Raw genomic sequence first — 21,475 nt, 5'->3', positions numbered from 1 at the left:
GACAAGTTATTTAATATTAGTTAGTTGATAATATAACTAGAAGTTGAGTCAGTGAAAGTCCTGTCAAAATCGGTACCCCGTTCCAGAGATTAAGCGGAACAAACAGACAACAGACAGACCGACAAAAATAGTAAAAAATATAATTTTGACATATGTAACGTGTATACATACATATGCATTGAGTAAATAATTTCTATTTGAATATTACAAACAGACATTTTAATTTTATTATATCTATAATACTTTTTTTTTAAATGAAAACATGTTCTAATGCAACCGCATTAAGTAAAAGTTAGATAAATATAATGCACTCTAATTATTTTCACCTACGTTTCGTTATATTATTAGTTTTTATTTCACATTTCAACTAATGGAAGACATTAGTGGCTTTTTGTTCTATGACCGCGGTACATTATAATGCCATTGTTTATTGTGTTCCGTTTTACTAATTCGGCTATTTGAATAAATATTTAACTATACTTTTGTATTTAAATATAGATATAATTTAAGAATATTTAGGTTCAATGTTCTTTATCGTTACAAGTCAATATCGATGGGCAGTTGTCGAGATGGCGCAGTGGTTAGAATGCGTGCATATTAACTGATGATTGCGGGTTCAAACCTAACAAACACCAACGTATTTCTGTGTGTCTAATTTATTACCCAGTAAACAAATTAGACCCATGGAAAGGGTGAAGGAAATAATCTGTTTTTTTTTTTTATTAAATACTGCAACGTGTGTCTCCACCAATCCGCACTGGAGCAGCGTGGTGGAATTCACACCAAGCCATTTCCACGATGGGAGAAGTATCCTTAGCCTAGCAATGGGATATCTACACGCTGATTTACTGTTTGTTTTGTTTTATGGTATAAGTTGGCGGACGAGCTTATGGGCCACCTGATGGTAAGTGGTCACCATCACCCATGGACAATGACGCTGTAAGAAATATTAACTATTCCTTACATCGTCAATGTGCCACCAACCTTGGGAACTAAGATGTCATATCCACTGTGCATGTAGTTACACTGGCTCACTCACCCTTCAAACCGGAACACAGCAATACTGAGTACTGTTATTTGGCGGTAAAATAACTGGTGAGTGGGTGGTACCTACCCAGACGGGCTTGCACAAAGCTCTACCACCAAGCAAAGTTACTTTATTTTACTTTTTCCCAATATTCGCGTTTTTTACCTAAGTTCCATAATATTTCATTTTTGTCTTTTGTACGTCTCTTAAGAGGAGATGAATACGTCTATGGTATAAATACTTAAACTATCTTACACAGTACATCCCCTTTGAGACGATGAATTGAGAACGGTTTTCCATCAACTGCAAATCATAAATTGCATAGAAAACTATATTCAATGCTGTATAAAACATACCGTGTATTGAAAACTTTTCTTTATTAATTAAGTTCTTAATTAGTTATGATTACTTGTAATAAATTATCAAATATCTGTGCGGATAAATGGAGGTTTTCATGAATAGAACGAGAAAGTACGTTTGTATGTCTCTTTTGTTAATGTTTCATATAATAATAATAAATATGAGACAACATCACATACATTACTCTGATCCCAATGTAAGTAACTGAAGCACTTGTGTTATGGAAATCAGAAGTAACGACGGTACCACAAACACCCAGACCCAAGACAACATAGAAAACTTATGGTAATCTACATCGACTCGGCCGGGAATCGAACCCGGGGCCTCAGAGTGGCATACCCATGAAAACCGGTGTACATACCACTCGACCACGGAGGTCGTCTAAGAAATGAAATTATTATGACGCCTTTATTCAAAAAACTGTTTTCATACATTTGCACTACTCTTGTAGCCAAAACGAGGTGACTGGCGGACTTGAAAATGACCTACCATCAAGTCGTAGTGGTGCTGATCTTTTGCAATATTATATATTTAATAGTCATGGTTGAAAAGTAAGAAAATATTTATATTTGATATCCAAAAAGTAGTATCTAATTCGATTATAATAAATGAATGAATAAATATTGAACAGCATCACAAACATTACTCTGATCCCAATGAAGTATAATAGAAATAAATATACATATATAGAAAATCAGGAGTAACTACGGTACTACGAATACGCAGGCTCATAATAACATATGATTAATCTGCATATACTACACATATTACGTCATATATCAATAAGAAGAATGACTCGTTAGGTTAGACAAAGTTGCAAAATATACTAACAACAAATATATCAAATAAAGTGGAAGTTTGACACATTTTTAATGTTTTTGTTGGTTTAATGTGTTGAAAAATAAAAAATGCGTACACTATTGAAAAATATATTTTTTATATTGAATTATAATTAAATATTTAGAGTCCCATTTCTATATTGAACTAAAATATGTAAACATACATTTTTTTTTTGTAAATTTACATTCATACAGCGTTGGCAAAACATTCATGATTCGAAAACATGAATTTTTCATCGGCTGCATTATAGTGAGATATTAATGAAACATTCCACTGAAATTCGCATTGCGCTTCAACGGGGAAAAAATTAAAAAGGCTTCCTCATGTAGCAAATTGAAAATATGTGGATAATAGCCATATTATTTTTTGTATTAGAATTATTAATGAAAGAGTTTTTTTTTATATTTGCTTTTCGTTATTTACATTATCTTTAAAGGCATCTGATAGACCAGCGAAGTTAGACACCTGCCAAAGATTGGCGATTTGGTTTACATAAAAAATTTAGCTATTACATACATATGACTTATGTGATACACTGACGTGATCAACAATTTTAACCTTAAATGAATAATATGTATGAAACCGAAGTTTAACGTTACTAAGACATAAAAGTATAAATCATTTTATACCATTAGTAATTCTTACTTAATATCAAGAAACGCCTAAGTGTACGCAACGTATAATTAATTTGATGATTTTTTTGAGTATTTCAGTTTTGATGGAACATTTCAGCACGATTTCAATTTGTAGTCAAAATCCAATATTATAACTTCTTTATTATAAACATTTCTACTTTTTTTTCTGTATTTTGTAATTTTATTTGTTATTAGTTATTTTTCGATTTGTCATATTTTTGTTTTCTTGTTTGTTTAATATTAATTTTGTATATTATAACATTTGTCACGTGTTATATATATATATATATATTGTTAGTGTGCTTAAATAAATAAATTAATAAAAAATAAATTTGAATCAATCAAACCAGAAACCAATACCTAACTATAAATGAAAATTTAAATTTATTTCATTTGTTCCCAGTGAGACCGTTGCTTGTGGAAATATTGGCGCGTGAACAACCGCTGTCCGTCGGTCAGGAGACCGAGATGGCGTGCAGGGCTGTGGGCGCGAGACCAACAGCGATCATTACGTGGTGGCTAGACGATAAACAGATGACAGTGACTGACCCACAAAAGGTTTGACTATGAATATATTTATAAACTTGGATCTGCGTTCGTATATCACCTGTCCAGTTATTTTTAACTTTGCCATTTGTAAAAAATACATTTGTAGAAAAAGCATATTATTCGATACAAGATTTTATATATGATAAAGGCGTGGAGTTAATACCTGTTGACTTCCAGGCAAGATATATTAATTTAAATAATTGTATTTAACTAACATGACTTTTTATTTTTAAATGTTAAAAAATAGTAACTACTGAGTTTCTTGCCGGTTCTTCTCGATAGAACCTACTTTCCGAACCGGTGGTAGCTTCACTTAATGGTAAAATGACGATTCAAAAGTGCTTGTAAAAGCCTAGTTGAATAAAGTTTATTTTGATTTAATTTGATTTGACGTGGATATGGGTATATTGGAATTCAAATATTGCATTTATTAGTCGTGACCTTGAAAGGAGTTTGCATATAGTTAAGTCGAAGTGATTTTAATAATTATTATTTTGTTGAGGATAACAGTTAAATGAGTGGGTCATTTTGATTGCAACGGTGAAATTAATATTCCTAACTGAAATTAATCTACCTGTCAATCAAATGTTAGTGATAGAATATGTTTGCTATTATTGACATAAGTTAACTTGTTATGAGACTATATAATAGGATAGCACATAGAATATTATTCTATGTGCTATCCTAACCTTCATCGATGGTTGCCTGGAAGAGATCGCTATGTAACGATAAAGTCGCCGTAATTGTACGCCTCTTTCATTTAGGCTAGATCCATGTTTTGATTGGACTGTTTTAAATTTGATACAATATGATATAGGAATTTTAAAGGTCATAGATAGTTCTTTTTATTTCAGATTATTCGTACATAATTACACATGAAATTACATATATGATAACAGAATTATTAAGTTCAAACCAATCCACAAGATAGCTTAGCTTATAAATATTTTAAAGTGGCTACTAAATAATTCACGTATGACTTGTTCCAGATTTCCGAAGATCGGAACGAGACCATATCCATCTTACGCTGGACGCCCAGGATGGAACATGACGGGCGCGTGCTTATGTGCAAAGCGACTCATGCGAAACTGGATCACACTACACTGGAAGCATCGATGACGCTCAACTTGCACTGTGAGTTAATATTTACGATATATCCGTAGCTTAAGAGCTGGGCTATCTTAGTGATTAGAAGAGGAGGCCTTATCCCAGCAGAGGGAAATATACATATACTACTTTACTTTTTTTTTACTTTATCCATAGCTTATAAATAGTTCACTCTTGAGCTACCTTCTGCTCGTTTGAGGAGAAATTGTTCTAAAAAATGCATACATGCAAGAAGGACCTTCGTGTGAATCTTAACTCTGCAGCTTCAAACTCAGGTCAAAACCGCAGAATGTTCATGTTCTGAATTTGCATTTATATTTCCTATATGTGATTAAAAAGCTGTATGTGGATCCGATGACCCAAACTAAAGCAGCTAGGTGGATGAATCTCCGAATCTAGTCCAGTCGTGAGCTTCCATTACTCTCTTAAAACTATTCGTATTAGTATTTTATATATTGTAAATCTAAACTCTTTTACATGATATTATATATTTATATCGAAAATATACGATCTGTATGATATCACAAACAATTTTATATTTTCGTTTGCCGAAAACGTCAATATTTTGCATTAAATGTTAAAAGTAACGATTTATACAATTCGAGTATTTTTTTAACATCCCATTATTTAATAATTGGAAATAGGAAATCTCAGTATAGCAATAAAGAGGATTTCTAGTAAAGAAAAATCTTCTTTCACGGGGGATTCGTATACGGGCAACCTACAATTTAATGCGATCAATCCATCCAAATTGTCCTTCTGAATTATACATTATAATATTTTACGCGGGCAAAACCACGATGTATATTAGGTATCTTTCCAAAGGGTATATAACAATTATGGAGATTGGTTAGCCCTAGTCTTTATTTAATATGACGTATATATTAAGTTGAGCTGAGATGGCCCAGTGGTTAGAACGCGTGCATCTTAACCGATGATCGCCGGTTCAAACCCAGGTAAGCACCACTATATATAAGTGCTTAATTTTTGTTTATAAATCATCTGCTCGGCGGTGAAGGAAAACATCATGAGAAACCCTGCACGTGTCTGCCACATGTGCATTCCACCAACCCGGATTGGTACTATACTATACTAACATTGGAATATGTTCCAAACCCTCTCCTTAATGGAAGAGGAGGCCTTATCTCAGTAGTGGGAAATGTACAGGCTGTTACTTTACTATATATTAAGTAGATAATCATTGAAAAGTAAATTTTGTATAACATTTTTTTAAATCTTAAGTACGTTGTTTTCATGCGACATGATTTTGTGATTTACAAAGAGGCTTTAGATTATCCAGTGAAAGCCTTTCTGCGGCTGATAAGGTTGACGTAACTAATTTCACTTCACAAAAATGATTTAGATACAAATAAGTTCAAAAATCCTCTATATATAACTTGTCATACTTATAACGATGTTGTTTTAACTTGTCAAGTATGGACGAATAAGTCAATAAACTGATAATTGTTTTTTAAGACGCCTGGTTGCTGTTTCTGATCTTATCGTGCCTGATTTAATGACGAAATTATTTAGTGATATTTATGACGTGTGCAATACCGAGAGACTGAGTTCTCATCTCCGATCGAACGAGTAAATGTCACAGAATCTGCTTTAGCCGCCCGGCGTTGAATATTTGACAGTGCTTCTCCCGTGCCTCGGAAAAACTTCAAGTCTTAGGACTTACATCTGATATCTCATGTTCAATTCCTGTCTAATCCGATTCTGATAGATAGTAAATATTAAAATATTGGACAACATCACATACATTACTCTGATCCCAATGTAAGTAGCCAAAGCAATAATGTTATGGAAAATCAGAAGTAACGAGGGTATCTGGGTGTTTGCACCCAGGCCCAAGAAAACATAGAAAACTAATTTACTTTATCTACATAGACTCGGCCGGGAATCGAACCCGGTATCTCAGGAAAGCCGGTGTACAAACTACTCGACCATGGAGTTAATAAAGGCGTAATAAAGATTATATTAAAATTGTATCTGGATTTGATATAATACTCTTATTCATTTGTGCCACTGTGAAATACCTTCTGATTCCAGAATTATTATCCGAGAAAGTTCCATAGTATATCATAATAACGAGTACTTCTATCAATGGAGAAATATAAAACTCAATGCAGCAAAAACATCATCTAAAAACATGTAAAGTCGAATAGCAATATAACAAGTATCAATTAGCAGAAAAACATTCGCCGTAATAAAACAAATACTGCATCCTTCAACAAATAAGCGAAAGATTTTATTATTATAAAAGGTAAAATTATATTTCTAAGTGGTCTCTAAAAGAAATATCAATTTCGAAATCTGTTTCCGTTGCTCAGATATCTACTCTTCACTTTAATAAAGAGATAATAAAATCTTTTATTTGATAAATCCATCATCGGTACTGCACCTGCTAGAGACACGAAGCTTCGTTTTAATTAAGAAAAGAAAAATGTACTTTAAATTAACAATAGCAGACTTAATTGGAAATTGTAATTATTTCTATTTCAACAATGTACCAATTTCCCATGTTTCTACCACTATATTATTGTGGTTTTATTACAATTGTAGGATTATTTTTTAATGTATTCATAAGAGATTTACGTTACATAAATCGAATTTCGAACAAAATTAAGTCCGTATAAAAATGTAGGATTTGTTGATTCGACATTTGTCGTTATAACAATTTAAAAAAAAAACATTCAAATGTCAAAAAAGAGTCATTGTTTTTGACATGACGCACACCACATGTTGGAAACAACAACGTAGAATATGAATGTTTCATAATACTCGTGAATATGTATAAATGTATAAAAGTATATGTTTCAACGTTAGTAATCTTTAATTACATGTATTCCTAATACATGTTATATTTAAAAAAGCTTTATATAAATTTTAACTGTACCAAATTAATTGCCCTACGTACGCGAATTTTGTTTTTCAAAAATATTTATATTAAATACATGTGTTTAGGTGTTCTTCTTTTGTTTTATTAATTAAAGCTTAATATTTGATGATAACATTTATAATAATTGCAAATCTTTGTATAATTGTGCCTTTATTTAATTAATCAAATATTCATAAAAATACGGATAATTAGACAGCTGTGATATTGAAAAAAAAAAAACGTATCTTAGAATTAGATTTTATTAACAATAAACCCCTTCGCGCCCTCGTTTTCTTAAAAATACTCTAGGGGAAAGTTCTGCCAGAGGAAACAGGGGAGAGTGATTATGTATACCTACTCAGACCCTATAGATGATATAAGAGTCAACAGAGACGGTTTTATGGCAACACTCAATACACTATGAAGTTTGTAATCATTGAGAAATATTTTCTTCCTTGTCTAAATAATTACCTTTGTTCTATATGAAATCTTTGCAAAAATTTAAATATCATCAAATCATCATATGAGATATACTACTACAATATTTTTATATGTAACTAGACAATAAATAAGGTTGAAAACTATCCGGATAATTTCTGTCAACATTTTAGGGTTTGTGTACACTTGTAAGTAAGTATAAATAATTTCAATACGAAATAAATGTATGAATATAGCTTTAACGATGCGTTTTATTTAATAGTCGTAAGTCATTGCCTTTTGAAATGTTTACTAAGATGATTATTGTTATTATTTTTTTATTGATAACAGATTACGACGTTAACACAATATATACACAAGTAAGTCAAATATGTGACCTGAGTATTGAATGATTAATATTTACCGTGGGAATGAAATTGTCATATGACGTGTATGTTTCGAACAATTTGTTAAATATTTCATAAGGCTTTATAATATTTCAATTGTGACCATGGGGAATGTCATCCAGATTACGAATGCCATTGCACCGTTAAACCATCACTTGTTTAAACGACATATTAAGAGAGATCATATAAAATGTTTTTGAGAAAAGTGACGATAGTATTTTTACAATACTGAGTGACGTTACTTCGATCTATTTTGTTAAAATCTACAACTAGCAGCGCTGGTGTTTTCAAAATCCAATCAAAATATACTTTTAGATTAGGTAGATTCTATCGAGAACAACCGGTAAGAAACTCAGTAGATAATCTTTTTCAACATTTAATAATATATACAGTCATGTTAATTAATAACAGTTATATATGTACTTATGTAATTTATCCTGCCTGGAAGTCAATGAGTATTAATTCCACGCGTTTTTTTACAAATTATTTAAATTTATGAAACGTTTTGATCTTCTGTCCTTCTTAATTCAATCCTGTCATAATATGACATATGATGAGAGTCAATTAAAAAATATCTAGACTTGAATAATTCAATAAAAGAAGAATCAACTATTTAAGCTGTTGCTGTTCTAGCTCTCTCTCTCTCTCTCTCTAGTATCATCAATTTCCATGAAACTTGATAACGCAAGCTTATAACGTCAATCAATGTCATTAGATTTTTGGTCGAAAGGTCTTATCTCAGAAAGCTGTAATAGGAATTATATTCAGATTGTTTGCGTATCAAATTATAATCTATACATATAATAAATTTGGAGTGTCTATTTGTAATATTAAAATAGCCCTTTTTTTAACACAATGCATACACGGTACATAAACCAAAATATTTTTTTTTACAATTTTTTTCTGTCTGTCTATTTGTTTCGGCTAATCTCTGCAAGGGCTGGACCGTTTTTTTGGACCGACTTTCACTGGCAGATAACTAATACAATAAGGAGTAACTTAGGCTACAATAATTATAATATAAATTCTAACGCGTACTCGGTCGCGGGCACAGCTAGTAAGACATATATAGCTTTGTTGAATGTTTTGAACATTATAGTGAAGTAAAAAAAGCAAATACAAACTCGGTAGTATGAAACGACTTATCTCTATGTGAATATGTCAAAAGTGCTGTCAAATTAGTTATAATGACTATCTGAAGTTTGCACAGTTCATTCATACATGTATCGAAATCCTAAAGAAAAATAATGATGCAAACTTTAATCAAACGTCAATTTTTTTTCAACAGATATTCCCATAGTCGAACTTCAATTGGGTTCGAAGCTAAACCCAAATGACATCGAAGAAGGCGATGACGTGTACTTCGATTGCGTCGTGCGCGCAAATCCACCCGCTTACAAAGTTGTTTGGGAGCATAATGTGAGTTAAACGGCTTAATGTCTGTACTGTTAAAAGTACCTAACTTGTTCTAAAGTTGAAACGGGATTCACGTTTTAACTGGATCAATTACTTATGTGCTGTACTTTTGTTTACTATTTCGAACTTTTACCTGAGGTAGTGTTTTGTGCAGGCCCACCTGGATGCGCACCACGTACTCTTTTTTATGGTATAGGTTGGCGGACGAGCTTACCACCCGATGGTAAGTGGTCACCATCACCCTTAGACAATGACGCTGTATGAAATATTAATTAATCATAACATCATAAATGTGCCACCAACCTTGGAAACTAAGATGTTATGTCCCTTGTGCCTGTAGTTACACTGTCTTACTCGCCCTTCAAACCGGAACACAACAATACTGAGTACTGTTATTTGGCGGAAGAATAACTGATAAGTGGGTGGTACCTACCCAGACGGGCTTGCACAAAGCCCTACCACCAAGTAAACTCAACCATTTCACAATGTAAATGCACACTGTAAATACGTATCACCTAAAATCTTACATCAGGTGACTCATAATGATTAATATAAACACTAAACATATATATACTCTAACTATTTTTTATTGTATATCATGTGAGGCTATTATATTCGTTTACTTATAATATGATATTCTTTTCGAACGTTCATATCCAAAAATGTTTGGTAGTATTAAGTTTCAAGATTGTATTTCGTATTTTAAAAGTCAGCACGAAATTATTCATTTTATTTCCTCAGTTAATATTAATTACAATCTACCCTTTACTAGGGCAGGGTTTCTCGGAAAATTTTATGACCGTTAAAAATAATCTTCGTCCGCAGGGTCAAGTAATGACACACAATCAACGCGCCGGAGTAATAGCGGGATCAGCGCACTTGGCCCTTCAGGGGGTATCTAGGGAGCAAGCGGGGAAGTATATTTGCATCGCATCAAATGTCGAGGGTGATGGAAGATCTTCAGCCGTCACCTTACAAGTTATTTGTGAGTATTTATTGTCCATATTTTCGCTTTATAGGTCATATTAATTATCGTTCCCTAAAGAGGGTTTAATGGAAGTCATCGTAATTACCCCTTAGGGAGTACGAAGTTAACGTTTCATAAATGTTAATAATCGATTCAAAATAGCTTATACGATTGATATCAATGTGGATATATTTTAATTCCGATAAATTCTCTAGGGATAATATTACATATTGTTATCTTTGTGTCGTACGTTTCACTACCATCAATATACTAATTAGATCAATGTAAACGTTCGTTTCACATGTTTTATTTATTTAAACTTTATCGAAATATGAGACTACCATTACCATTATCACAGGCTATATGCAAGACTAACATTTGTTCGTACATAAAATTTAACTTATACTTTGTCTTTCTTACCAGGAAATCTAATATTATCCGATGAGAGGCTTCTGATTTTATAGAACTCTCTTCGTATGCGAGATTAATGTTCCTGTTCTACTCAGGTTCATCTTAAACGGAGACGTCAGGTCCCCACTTGACGCGTATACGACCATAAGTCACGATCTTTCCTTTAAGTTCAGGGCATCGGGCCTGCAACCTCCCTCTTAAATACTTTTATAATTGTAGTCAAGCTGTAAAGTAAAAGTAACGTAACAGCCTGTAAATTTCCCACTGCTGGGATAAGGCCTCCTCTTCTATTAAGGAGAGGGTTTGGAACATATTCCACCACTCTGTTCCAATGCATGTCGGTGGAATGCACATGTGGCAGAATTTGGATGAAATTTGACATATGCAGGTTTCCTCACGATGTTTTCCTTCTCCGCCGAGCACGAGATGAATTATAAACACAAATTAAGCACATATATAGAGTGTTGCTTGCCTAGGTTTGAGCCCGCAATCATCAGCTAAGATGCACGCGTTCTAACCACTGGGCTATCTCAGCTCTCAGTCAAGCTGTATCATCAATTTTTATTTTAATACTAAAAATAAATACTTTCAATTACTTTTCTGTTTTGTAATTAAAACCAGAGGCATTGCATTTAAATCCCATGATTGTCAGTACTTTGTCTTATTTTATTAGGTAGAACAATTATTCGGTCGTATTCCTTGTTTTTATTTCAAATAACCACAGTTAACGTATACTGTTAGTGCAATAGATTCGTATGACGCTTCGGGCTACAACGCGATTGATGTAATATGCAGTCGTATGCAAATGTGTATTGAAACTTGGATGTTAACTTCGCGATGTATTTACATAAACCCGGACGAGATTTCGTAACTAGGAGGTTTGATGTAATTCTAGGATAACAATTCCAGCACTAAAGATCGTGTAAACTCTTAATACGATTAGAATATCGTGTCCGTTGAAAGAATATCGTTCGTGAATTGGTGTGTCAATTTATTAAATAAACAGTCGACTGCTTGCTACGCATTGAATATGAAAATGACAAAAAAAAATGGCGTATAAAAATATATATGGACTATATGTTCAGTAATTTTCACGTATAAGCGTTCTTCAAAACAACTATTGAAAAATTGCCAATCTCGTCTGAGCTTTGAAATTTATTAAACCTTTGAAATACATATTTATTTAATTTAAATAAGCAACACGTAAAAAAACAATAAAATTTAAAGATTAGACCATTTTTTTATTTTTACGTTTCATGTTATCAAAAATTGGTAAAATTCTCAAATATTTTTTTTTCCCAGCTGTAATGTAAATTTTATTCTTCTTATATAACATAAACTTTGAATACCTATGGGGTTTATCCTCTTATGGGGTATTTCCGAAAACTTTGAAACTCGCATTTATTTCTTAGCAGAAGTTTAGATATAGAATTTCATACTTCTTAAAAAATATTCCCATAAAAACTTTCATCCAAAGTTTCGCCCACATCCGTGAATTTATAAAAAAAAACTTTATTAAATTCTCTCATAAAATCATTAATGTAAGCTTATTAACGTTTTCTGTATTTTAAACGTCAGAATTACTGATTTCGATATAGCATTGCATCCCCCATTTACCCCTTTTAGAAGAGATATTTTCAATCCTCTTTCAATACTTACCCTTATACCAATATAATAACTGTACCAGCTGATATACTGTTAAACCCGCTTAGGCAGTGCATTGTCAGTCGTTTTAAAATTTTATTAAGTAAATGTTTATTAAGTAAAGAAAATAATCCGAAGACTACAAAAGATCGTGATTATGTTGGCACTATCAATATAAAAGGTCAATAACATCCATATGGAAAGAAAATCCGTTGTAAATATCTGGTTGGTTAAGCTTAGAACAGACCGAGAGAATGTTTGTGTGAACACATCCTATAACAAGTGATCCGATAAAAAATATTCCGGAACTGAGCCACTTTTCAACGAACTGTAAGTCGATTTTCACTATTTTAACGTCTGGTCGAGCATCGAGTATCTTTGATTCCTACAGAACCACTTTTATTTAAAGACTGTTTTGAAAATTCTTCTCGTAAATATTAGACTTGGACGTAGTAATAAATGCGAGTTGACAGTGGTCATGATATACCTATTTTATTATTAGTTTTGGGCAAACCCGTTCCAGTTGGTACTATCCGCTTATATATTTCACCACCAAACAGTAAAGGTTGTTAATGATGTGATCCGATCAGAAGCTTCGTGGACCACAGTAAATGACAGTTAATATTTCATATAATTGGTGACCACATACCATCAGGCGTTCCAATTGCCAATTCACCGAAAGATATATAAAAATTACATATCAGCATTTAGGCTAGTCTCAACACAATTTTATATTCTGTTATACTTTCAATAAAATTCCATACGTCATTTATTCAACAGAACATATTTATTCAACTCTACAATGCGTATGATTAAATTGTAATGCGAATTACCTTTTTTCGAGTTATTCAAATTGTTTTTGTTTTATCCAATACGAATTTCCTAATTCCTAAAAGTATCGATAAGCATTTATCGTTACGAGTTTCGCACAACCATTCAACGGTTCATTGAATGCGATCCAAAAAGTTTACAAAAACAAAGCGAGAGGTAAAAAAAAAATTCGAAAGACCTTTTCTCTTGGTAATTTAACTTCATCGACATACGATATACGGGTGTATTTGTAACGTTAGCCGTTTATTTTCATATGGAATCGTAAAAGTTTTGAGGTGATTTCAGTGCAATAAATTGAAGTCTTACGATCTTTTAGGGCATGTTTGTAATGGTACTTTGGCAGTGTATGTTGTTTTATAAACGATTACGAAAAACAAAGGTTCTCATTTAACTTTATCGTATGTGTGAGTACATGTCTATATGTCTGTGTGCGGGTGTGTAAATATTCAGTTCATGATATTTTGTCTTCTTCTTGCAAAGAGTAATTGGTAAATACTCATCTGCTACTCAATATTTTGTCGTAAAGCCGTTACATGAAAATGGTAGAACATTTTCCTTTAATAGGTATTGAGTAAATAGTGGCAATTAGTATTCACACTTTATATACATCCTTTAAACTAAATATTTTACTGAACTGTTATTATTTACTAGATATGTATTTCTGAGTTCATTTTTTATTTTTCATGGAATAATTTAAAATCCTGTAGACTATTTTTAGTGTCCATAATGATATACTTACAAATATAAATTATGTTGAAACGTTTGACATTCAATCATAAAATGAATACTAAACGGTACCTTAAAATACTTGTATTTTTTACTCCGCACAAATAGTCAAACAGACGAAACAAAAATAATGGTTGCTCTCGTTTTGGGACTTGCAAATAGTCATCAACTTCGAAAAGTCAGTTATTTTTAAATCACAGACAAACATTTAAACATTTTTTTGTGTTGATTTATAACTGTATTTGAGTGTATAAATAGTTTTTTAAACTATTCATCGAATAAAACTGCCGCTTATTATAACTAGTAGTTGCCTGCGGCTTCGCTCATGTTTAAGTGTGTTGGTTATCATGTTAGGCAAAAAAGTAACCTATGTCCTTTCTTGCAGTTCCAGTTTGCTTCATACCAAATTTCATCTTATTCGATTCAGCGGTTTGGTCGTGAAAGAGAAACAGACATACAGAGTTACTTTCACATTTATAAAAATTAATATAGATTAATTGGATGTAAAAGTGTGTTTGAGCTATAATATTATATAGTATAAAGTAAATTATTTGAGTCATATTACATGTAGCGTAATAATGTTCAGAAATTGATCAAAGTTTACGTCTTCGGACGATATTGTGTGGGCGTACGTGTAATTTGCACAACGCAAATTAGATAGCGCTTCTTAAAATCAGTATTCAAAAAGTGTTTAAGTTAAGTACAAATGAAAATAATACTAAAGAATGAGTGTTGAATCACAGAGCTTCTTGTTATAAAGTGTCGCGGCCAAGGTTACTAAGCAACTCAACAGAAAGCACACCGACTACACCCTACCCAGACTCTATGCAGCAGTACCTGACGATACTTGTATAAACTTGTACTTGTGTAAAAATATTTCCACTGCGTATTTTTTTTCAATAAATGTGATAAACTTAAAAAAATACATAACGGATTTTCAAACAGTTTTCATTAAGAAACAGGCTTATTGATAAGGAAGGTTACGGTGTAAAATTAATGTTTAGTAATTATTATATTGAAATAATGAAATATTTTTGACAAATAAGGTGATTTGAACCAGATTTAATTACCTTCTTATTATTTGTTTAATATAATGAAGGTCTTATTATATAAAAGTTAGATATGTAGCAGTCATATGATGACTGCGATATTTTACTATAAAGTATAGTTCGTGTATTCAACTCGAATATAATGGATATTTATCAGATCGATTGAATACTCTTTTGTTAAACTAGTATTATTTATATTAACGGTATAGGATACCACACGTGTATTAGCATTATCCCGCATCCATTCAACCACATCAATGGCTGGAGCCGCGGTATCCAGCGTGGAACATTCCAAACGGTGTGAGTGCCTTTGTATTTATGGTGACGTACTGGTGGGGACTTCATATTTGGAACGTGATTCTTAAATTTAAACATGGAACACACAACAAGATTATTGTCAGTCATATATATTTTCTATAACTTGTCAAGCAAAATAGCCCCAAAAGCTAGTTAGTCATAGATTTATCATACAAATTTACTTTCATTTGAATATTTCAATTTTATAATAGCTGGTAAAATAGTTAACAACTTAGAAGAATTGATACTCTATATATTTTTCTAAGTTTAATGAATCAATAGTTTTTATAAAAAAACCATACGTCTGACGTTTATTGCAGTATTATACGTCCTATATAAAGACATACTAACGCTTACAATCACTGCGTGAGGTCGAAGTGTCACTTGATTAAATTTTCTTAGCTCTTCAAGTGCTATAAGAAACTTTGTTCCAATACACCTTTAATCTACTCAATCTTTTGCAGATAAACCAGTTTGCAAGAACAAAATGACAGCGATCGTCGGAGCTGCAATAAACGAAGCCGCTCGTGTTGCTTGTGAAGTGGATGCCTTTCCAGTTCCAAAGAACTTCCAATGGACGCTCAATAATACAATGGGCACTGTTGAATTAGACTCAGTAAGTTTAATTAAACGATTGAAAAGTCTTAAGCATAAAAAATAAGTATAGAGCAGGATAAAAGGCCACCAAAAGTATCCACCTATTTAAGCACCGTGTAAATGTTTTTAAGTATTACGTCTAAATTAAAAAATAATCACATAATAATGTAATGACGATCATCATGAATCATAACACGTGATCAAAAATCTATTTTATTTTTGTTTTCATTTGTGCTATCGTGGCTTAAAATAAAACAACAAAAATAAGAACCTGTAAATTTCCCATTGCTGGGTTAAGGCCTTCTCTCCCTCGGAGGAGAAAGTTCGGAACACATTCCCCCACGCTGTTCCAATGTGGGTTGTTGGAATACACATGTGGCAGAATTTCTATGAAATTTACACATGCAGGTTTGCTCACGATATTTTTCTTCATCGTCGCGCACGAGATAAATTATCAAAACAAATTAAACACATGATATTCAGTGGCCTGGGTTTTAACCCGAAAATATCGGTTAAGATGCACGCGTTCTAACCACTGGGTCATATGTGATCTAAAATTTTTAAAATAAAATCTATATAACTTTCATATATTTTTTATATTTTATATTCACTTAACAGGCAAAGTACACTGTGGAAAAAGCTGGACGTTCCATCCTAACATACACGCCATCAACGGACACAGATTACGGATCCCTCGCCTGCAGAGCCACTAACATGGCAGGACAGCAAATTGAGCCCTGCAGATATACTCTACTACCAGCTGTAAAGCCCGACCCGCCTACCAACTGCTCTACTTTGAATTTGACTGATGATTCCGCGGAACTAAGATGTTTAGCTGGTAAGCAATTTCCTATTTCAGCCATTATATTATTAGCTAAAAACTAAAAAAATGATGGTTGTACATAGTAGCAATTTATATATTATGAAAGGGATAAAACCGTAAGATATAAGGGAAAGTAGGACTTATTATTTTTATTACCCATAACATTTTATTACTGTTCTATCTGTTCTCATCGAGTGCTATAAAATTCTTATGTATGCTTTTAACTTATTTCGTAACATACTATATTCTAAGTTATATTACCTTTAAACACCCAACGTGTAACATAAAACCTTTTACGTCCATTCCCTCAAGGCTACGACGGCGGCCTTCAAACCACGTACTTCGTAGAAGCGTGGGAATTGGACACTCTTATAGCGAATGTCTCCACAATAATGCCGGTGTGGAAGCTACAAGGACTCGGCTCGGGGAAGGAATTAACGCTCGTATTTTACGCGAACAACGCAAGAGGACGATCGGAAATTACTACATTAAGAGTACATACGTTATCGAGGCTGGCTTTACATACAGGTATTATACAATTTATAGGTTTATTCTTATTCTAAATTTGAATAAAAAATACTAGAAACTATTTTGTGTTTAAAATCGAAGATAGAATAGACAATCGGTACAATGACACATAATTTGAGCTAAGTATATAACACTTTAAATTTCGAATAGGACAATAATAACTATTAATTATAGATATACTTAGGGTTTATTATGAGAATAATATTATTAATGATAGACACTACATAATTCTTTTTTTTTTTTTAATAGAAGCGCAAAACAACGTTGGACGTATAGATGCTAGCTGGGCGCTCGGTATAATCGCAGGGGCAGTCGGTACATTGGCAGCCGTTGCAATCATTGCGCTGTTAGCGAGAAAGCGACATAGACCCTTGCAGTATGAAGGTATGTCATTTTACAAATCTATTTCGTGACCAAGGTGAAATTACAAAATAACGTTATTTAGTAACTGAACGTTATTCAGAAATTTAATTTTCTCGGGGGTTTTATGAACGTTATAACGTTATGTTACGTTATTTATTGCGAAATGCTCGACTCATTTCGGGAAACTAAGGTTTTGGAGCAGACGGGCCAAAAATAACTGAATTTTCAATTGTTCCTTTGAAAATAATCATTCAGGTTATCACATCAGGCTAATTTTATAACCACATATAAATTAAGAATACAATTTTATTGCCGCTTAATAATGTTATTTTTTTTTTGTATTCGTTACAAATAAAAAATAAAAGGTATAAAAAAAATCCTTAAAAACCTTTTATCAAAACGGAAATATACAAAAATTAAAACACATAATATTACTGTTGCAACGCTTAAAGTATGATGTTCATTCCGAATCGACACCGAAAAAAAATTCATTACACGAAGTGCAATACAGTTTTTTCGGTGGCAGGTTAAATACAAAAGCATTTTACAAAACCATTTCGAACTGTAATATCTCATAGCGAGGTTTTAGTGGTTCAGCTGTGGAGCATACATTATCCAAGCATCGCGTGTAGAATACCTATAGCTTAACTTGTAAATGGCCCAAGTTTGAATTTTTATGACACCATTATCATCACCTACAGTGACAAAGCAATTTATATACAAATAATGCGGCTGTCGCCTCTGTAATTAGAAAATTATACTGCAATCAAAGTTGAAGCTTAGAAATTAGTTTAAACAACGCTTTGTGTTTTATTGGATCAGGAAATTGTTTTGAGAAATAGTCTAACCTTTGAAAGGTTTTAAATTGTTTTAATTTAATAGCAAGTAACATCACGCAAACTGACTTAATGATTAATAGATATATAGTTTTCATACTAAGATATTGTTAAATACAGGTAAATAATTTAAAATATGGCATTTTCTTCTTTAATAATGATCATTGCGTTTAACAATCACTCGCGTTTGCGAGCTTAACGAAAAAAAAACCTGTCGTGGGTAGTAAAATGTCATTTTGACCAATGAATGAATTTTTGGATATAGGTCAAATGATTTTCGAATTTCGAGGCGTCGTAATTTTTTCGTCCATTATGTTATGATCCCTGAGAAAATAAGAATGTTGGGATCAATATAAATAAATAAATAACTAATTATTGTAATTTTTCTCGAATCACATTTCGTATAAAATTTGCCCAATTTGGAACATCGTAGACAACATTTTGAACCGAAAACATGTTTAGGTCTTTTTGATGTAGAATATTCGGTTGACTTAACTTTGAGAGGATTTTCATTAGCCAAGCACTCAAATGTCACAAGAAATACTCACTCCGTTCTTGAAATACAAGATTTCTTATATTTCAACCAATAACATACATTTTCCTTGTCCCTAAAAAACCTTATCCTCGATGTTATTTATCTGTTCAACTGATTTATTTATCTTAAGGAAAAAATTAGATGGATAATTCATCAAAAATAAATTAGGGGATGGAAAATAATACAAAAACAATTCGACATCACTCAGAATTTAGTACAGAGAAGCCGGATTAAAATTTGAATCTTTCCTGAGATGAAAATGACTTATAAGTCTTATCGTAAATAAAGCCAAAGCATTAAGCCGATCACGAATATCTTAAGCCTTTTGACGAACGTAAAAAAGTATATAATGTTTGAAATAAATCATAATTAAGAACCATAAATACAATAACAACAACAACAGCCTGCAAATTCCCACTGCTGGGCTAAGGCCTCTTCTCCCTTTTTGAAGACGGCTTGGATCATATTCAACGGGCTGCTCCAATGAGTGTAGGTAAATTCACAAGTAGCAGAATTTCATTGAAATTAGGCACAAGCAGGCTTTCTCACAATGTTTTTCTTCACCGCCGAGCTCGAGATGAATTATAAACACAAAATAAGCACATGAAAATTCAGCGGTGCTTGCCTGGGTTCGAACCCGCAATCATCGGTTACTTAATATATAGTTATTACACTAATAACTACAGTTGTCTTAATAAATGACAAGAAATCTAATTAATACTATTATTAAATCAAATATTTAATTCAACAAACATAAGCATAAAGTTACCTAATTTAAAAATAAAATTAAAAAACATTTTTAGATTTAACTTATATTGCGATATAACTTCAATATTTTAACCCAGAAACTCGGCCTCATTCGCGTGCTTTGCTTCCAAAAAAAAAGGCAACTTAATACAACATAGTACATTAGAAAACACAGCTTAGTTCAAAAAGTAAATTGCAACTGCTATTGCAAAGAAATACCGTGAAGAATAAAGGCAGATTCCGAGCGTGTGTCGAATTTTCGAACGTTTTACTAAGTCGGGAAGCATTTTCACTGCATTTCAAATGTGATTTATGTCCTTCTACGTCTCTACAGATATTGCAGATGTTTCGTCACTCGTTGCGACATTTTTATTAAGTTTGCACACCCGCGAGACCGCAAAAATGAATATCGTGTTTGAATTCAGATATTCAAAGTGCAGTATTAAATTTCAAGTTATAATAATAGATCGAATTTTGTCTGTTACTTCGTTTTCGTCACTTCTTGTGAATATCAAACTTGTATTGTATTGAATGGTTTGGTTTCAATTATTTTACAGTACATTAAATTCATATGTTGTATGTTATATTATGTATAAAGTATTTTTTATGGTATAGGTTGGCGGACGAATATATTGGCCACCTGATGGTAAGTGGTCACCATTACCCATAGACAATGGCGCTGTAAGAAATATTTACTATTCCTTAAATCTCCAATGCGACACTAACCTTGGTAACTAAGATATTAGACCCTTGTGCGTGTAGTTACACTGGCTCACTCACCCTTCAAACCGGAACACAACAATACTGAGTACTGTTGTTTGGCGGTAGAATAACTGATGAGTGGGTGGTACCTACCCAGACGGGCTTGCACAAAACCCTACCAAAAAGTGAATAAATTATTATTAGTAAAATTCCGATAATACAGATTTGGCAACTTCAAGATAAAATAACATGTTATTTCGAATTATTTAAGCCTGATTTTGCTCATTTCAAATATTATTAATAATAAAATAAAAAAAATTAAACCGACTTCGAAATTAGAAATAGCTAGTGAACTAAAAATTAAAATAATTGTTTTTGAAACAACACAACCGATTTTAGTGAAACTTACACTGTTTTTTAAATTGAAGTGCAGCGAATTTTAATTAAAAATCATCATCATCATCATCATACGACTTTTAGTTTTAGAGAAATTCATGGACAAACATACACTTAATTTAGAACAAGTGCTGAAAGCCCAAATGGATCATCATACTCAAATATTATTAAAATCTATAAATGTTACTTAATACATACATATATGTCGAACTAATAATTCGATTCGATAATTTCTGTATGGGACATTATTCTTTTTTAATTCGTTATTATAATAATTTTACCTTCAATTAACAGTGCAAAAATATCATAACCTTTTAATAATACACCGTGTGATCAGGTATCTGGTTATTTTTCTCAGTGAATTGAAACTGCGGTGTAATT

At 32.3% G+C, this 21,475-nt stretch overlaps 1 protein-coding gene across 1 annotated transcript in view; it reads left to right on the top strand.

Annotated features, from left to right (window-relative positions):
• The window catches only part of LOC124544467 (nephrin-like), a 131,529-nt gene that overhangs the window by 97,934 nt on the left and 12,120 nt on the right, over window positions 1-21,475 (top strand). The window contains exons 6-13 of the mRNA XM_047123032.1: window positions 3,266-3,420; window positions 4,401-4,545; window positions 9,515-9,645; window positions 10,468-10,627; window positions 16,032-16,183; window positions 16,783-17,002; window positions 17,300-17,515; window positions 17,765-17,899. Of these exons, the coding sequence (XP_046978988.1) occupies window positions 3,266-3,420; window positions 4,401-4,545; window positions 9,515-9,645; window positions 10,468-10,627; window positions 16,032-16,183; window positions 16,783-17,002; window positions 17,300-17,515; window positions 17,765-17,899 (1,314 nt within the window). The remainder of the gene's footprint in view (window positions 1-3,265; window positions 3,421-4,400; window positions 4,546-9,514; window positions 9,646-10,467; window positions 10,628-16,031; window positions 16,184-16,782; window positions 17,003-17,299; window positions 17,516-17,764; window positions 17,900-21,475) is intronic.

This window comes from Vanessa cardui, chromosome 4 (assembly GCF_905220365.1).
Source record: "Vanessa cardui chromosome 4, ilVanCard2.1, whole genome shotgun sequence".
Classification (NCBI taxonomy): Eukaryota; Metazoa; Arthropoda; class Insecta; order Lepidoptera; family Nymphalidae; genus Vanessa; species Vanessa cardui.
Note: the sequence above shows the minus strand (reverse complement) of the source record. Positions and strands in the feature narration are given on the sequence as shown.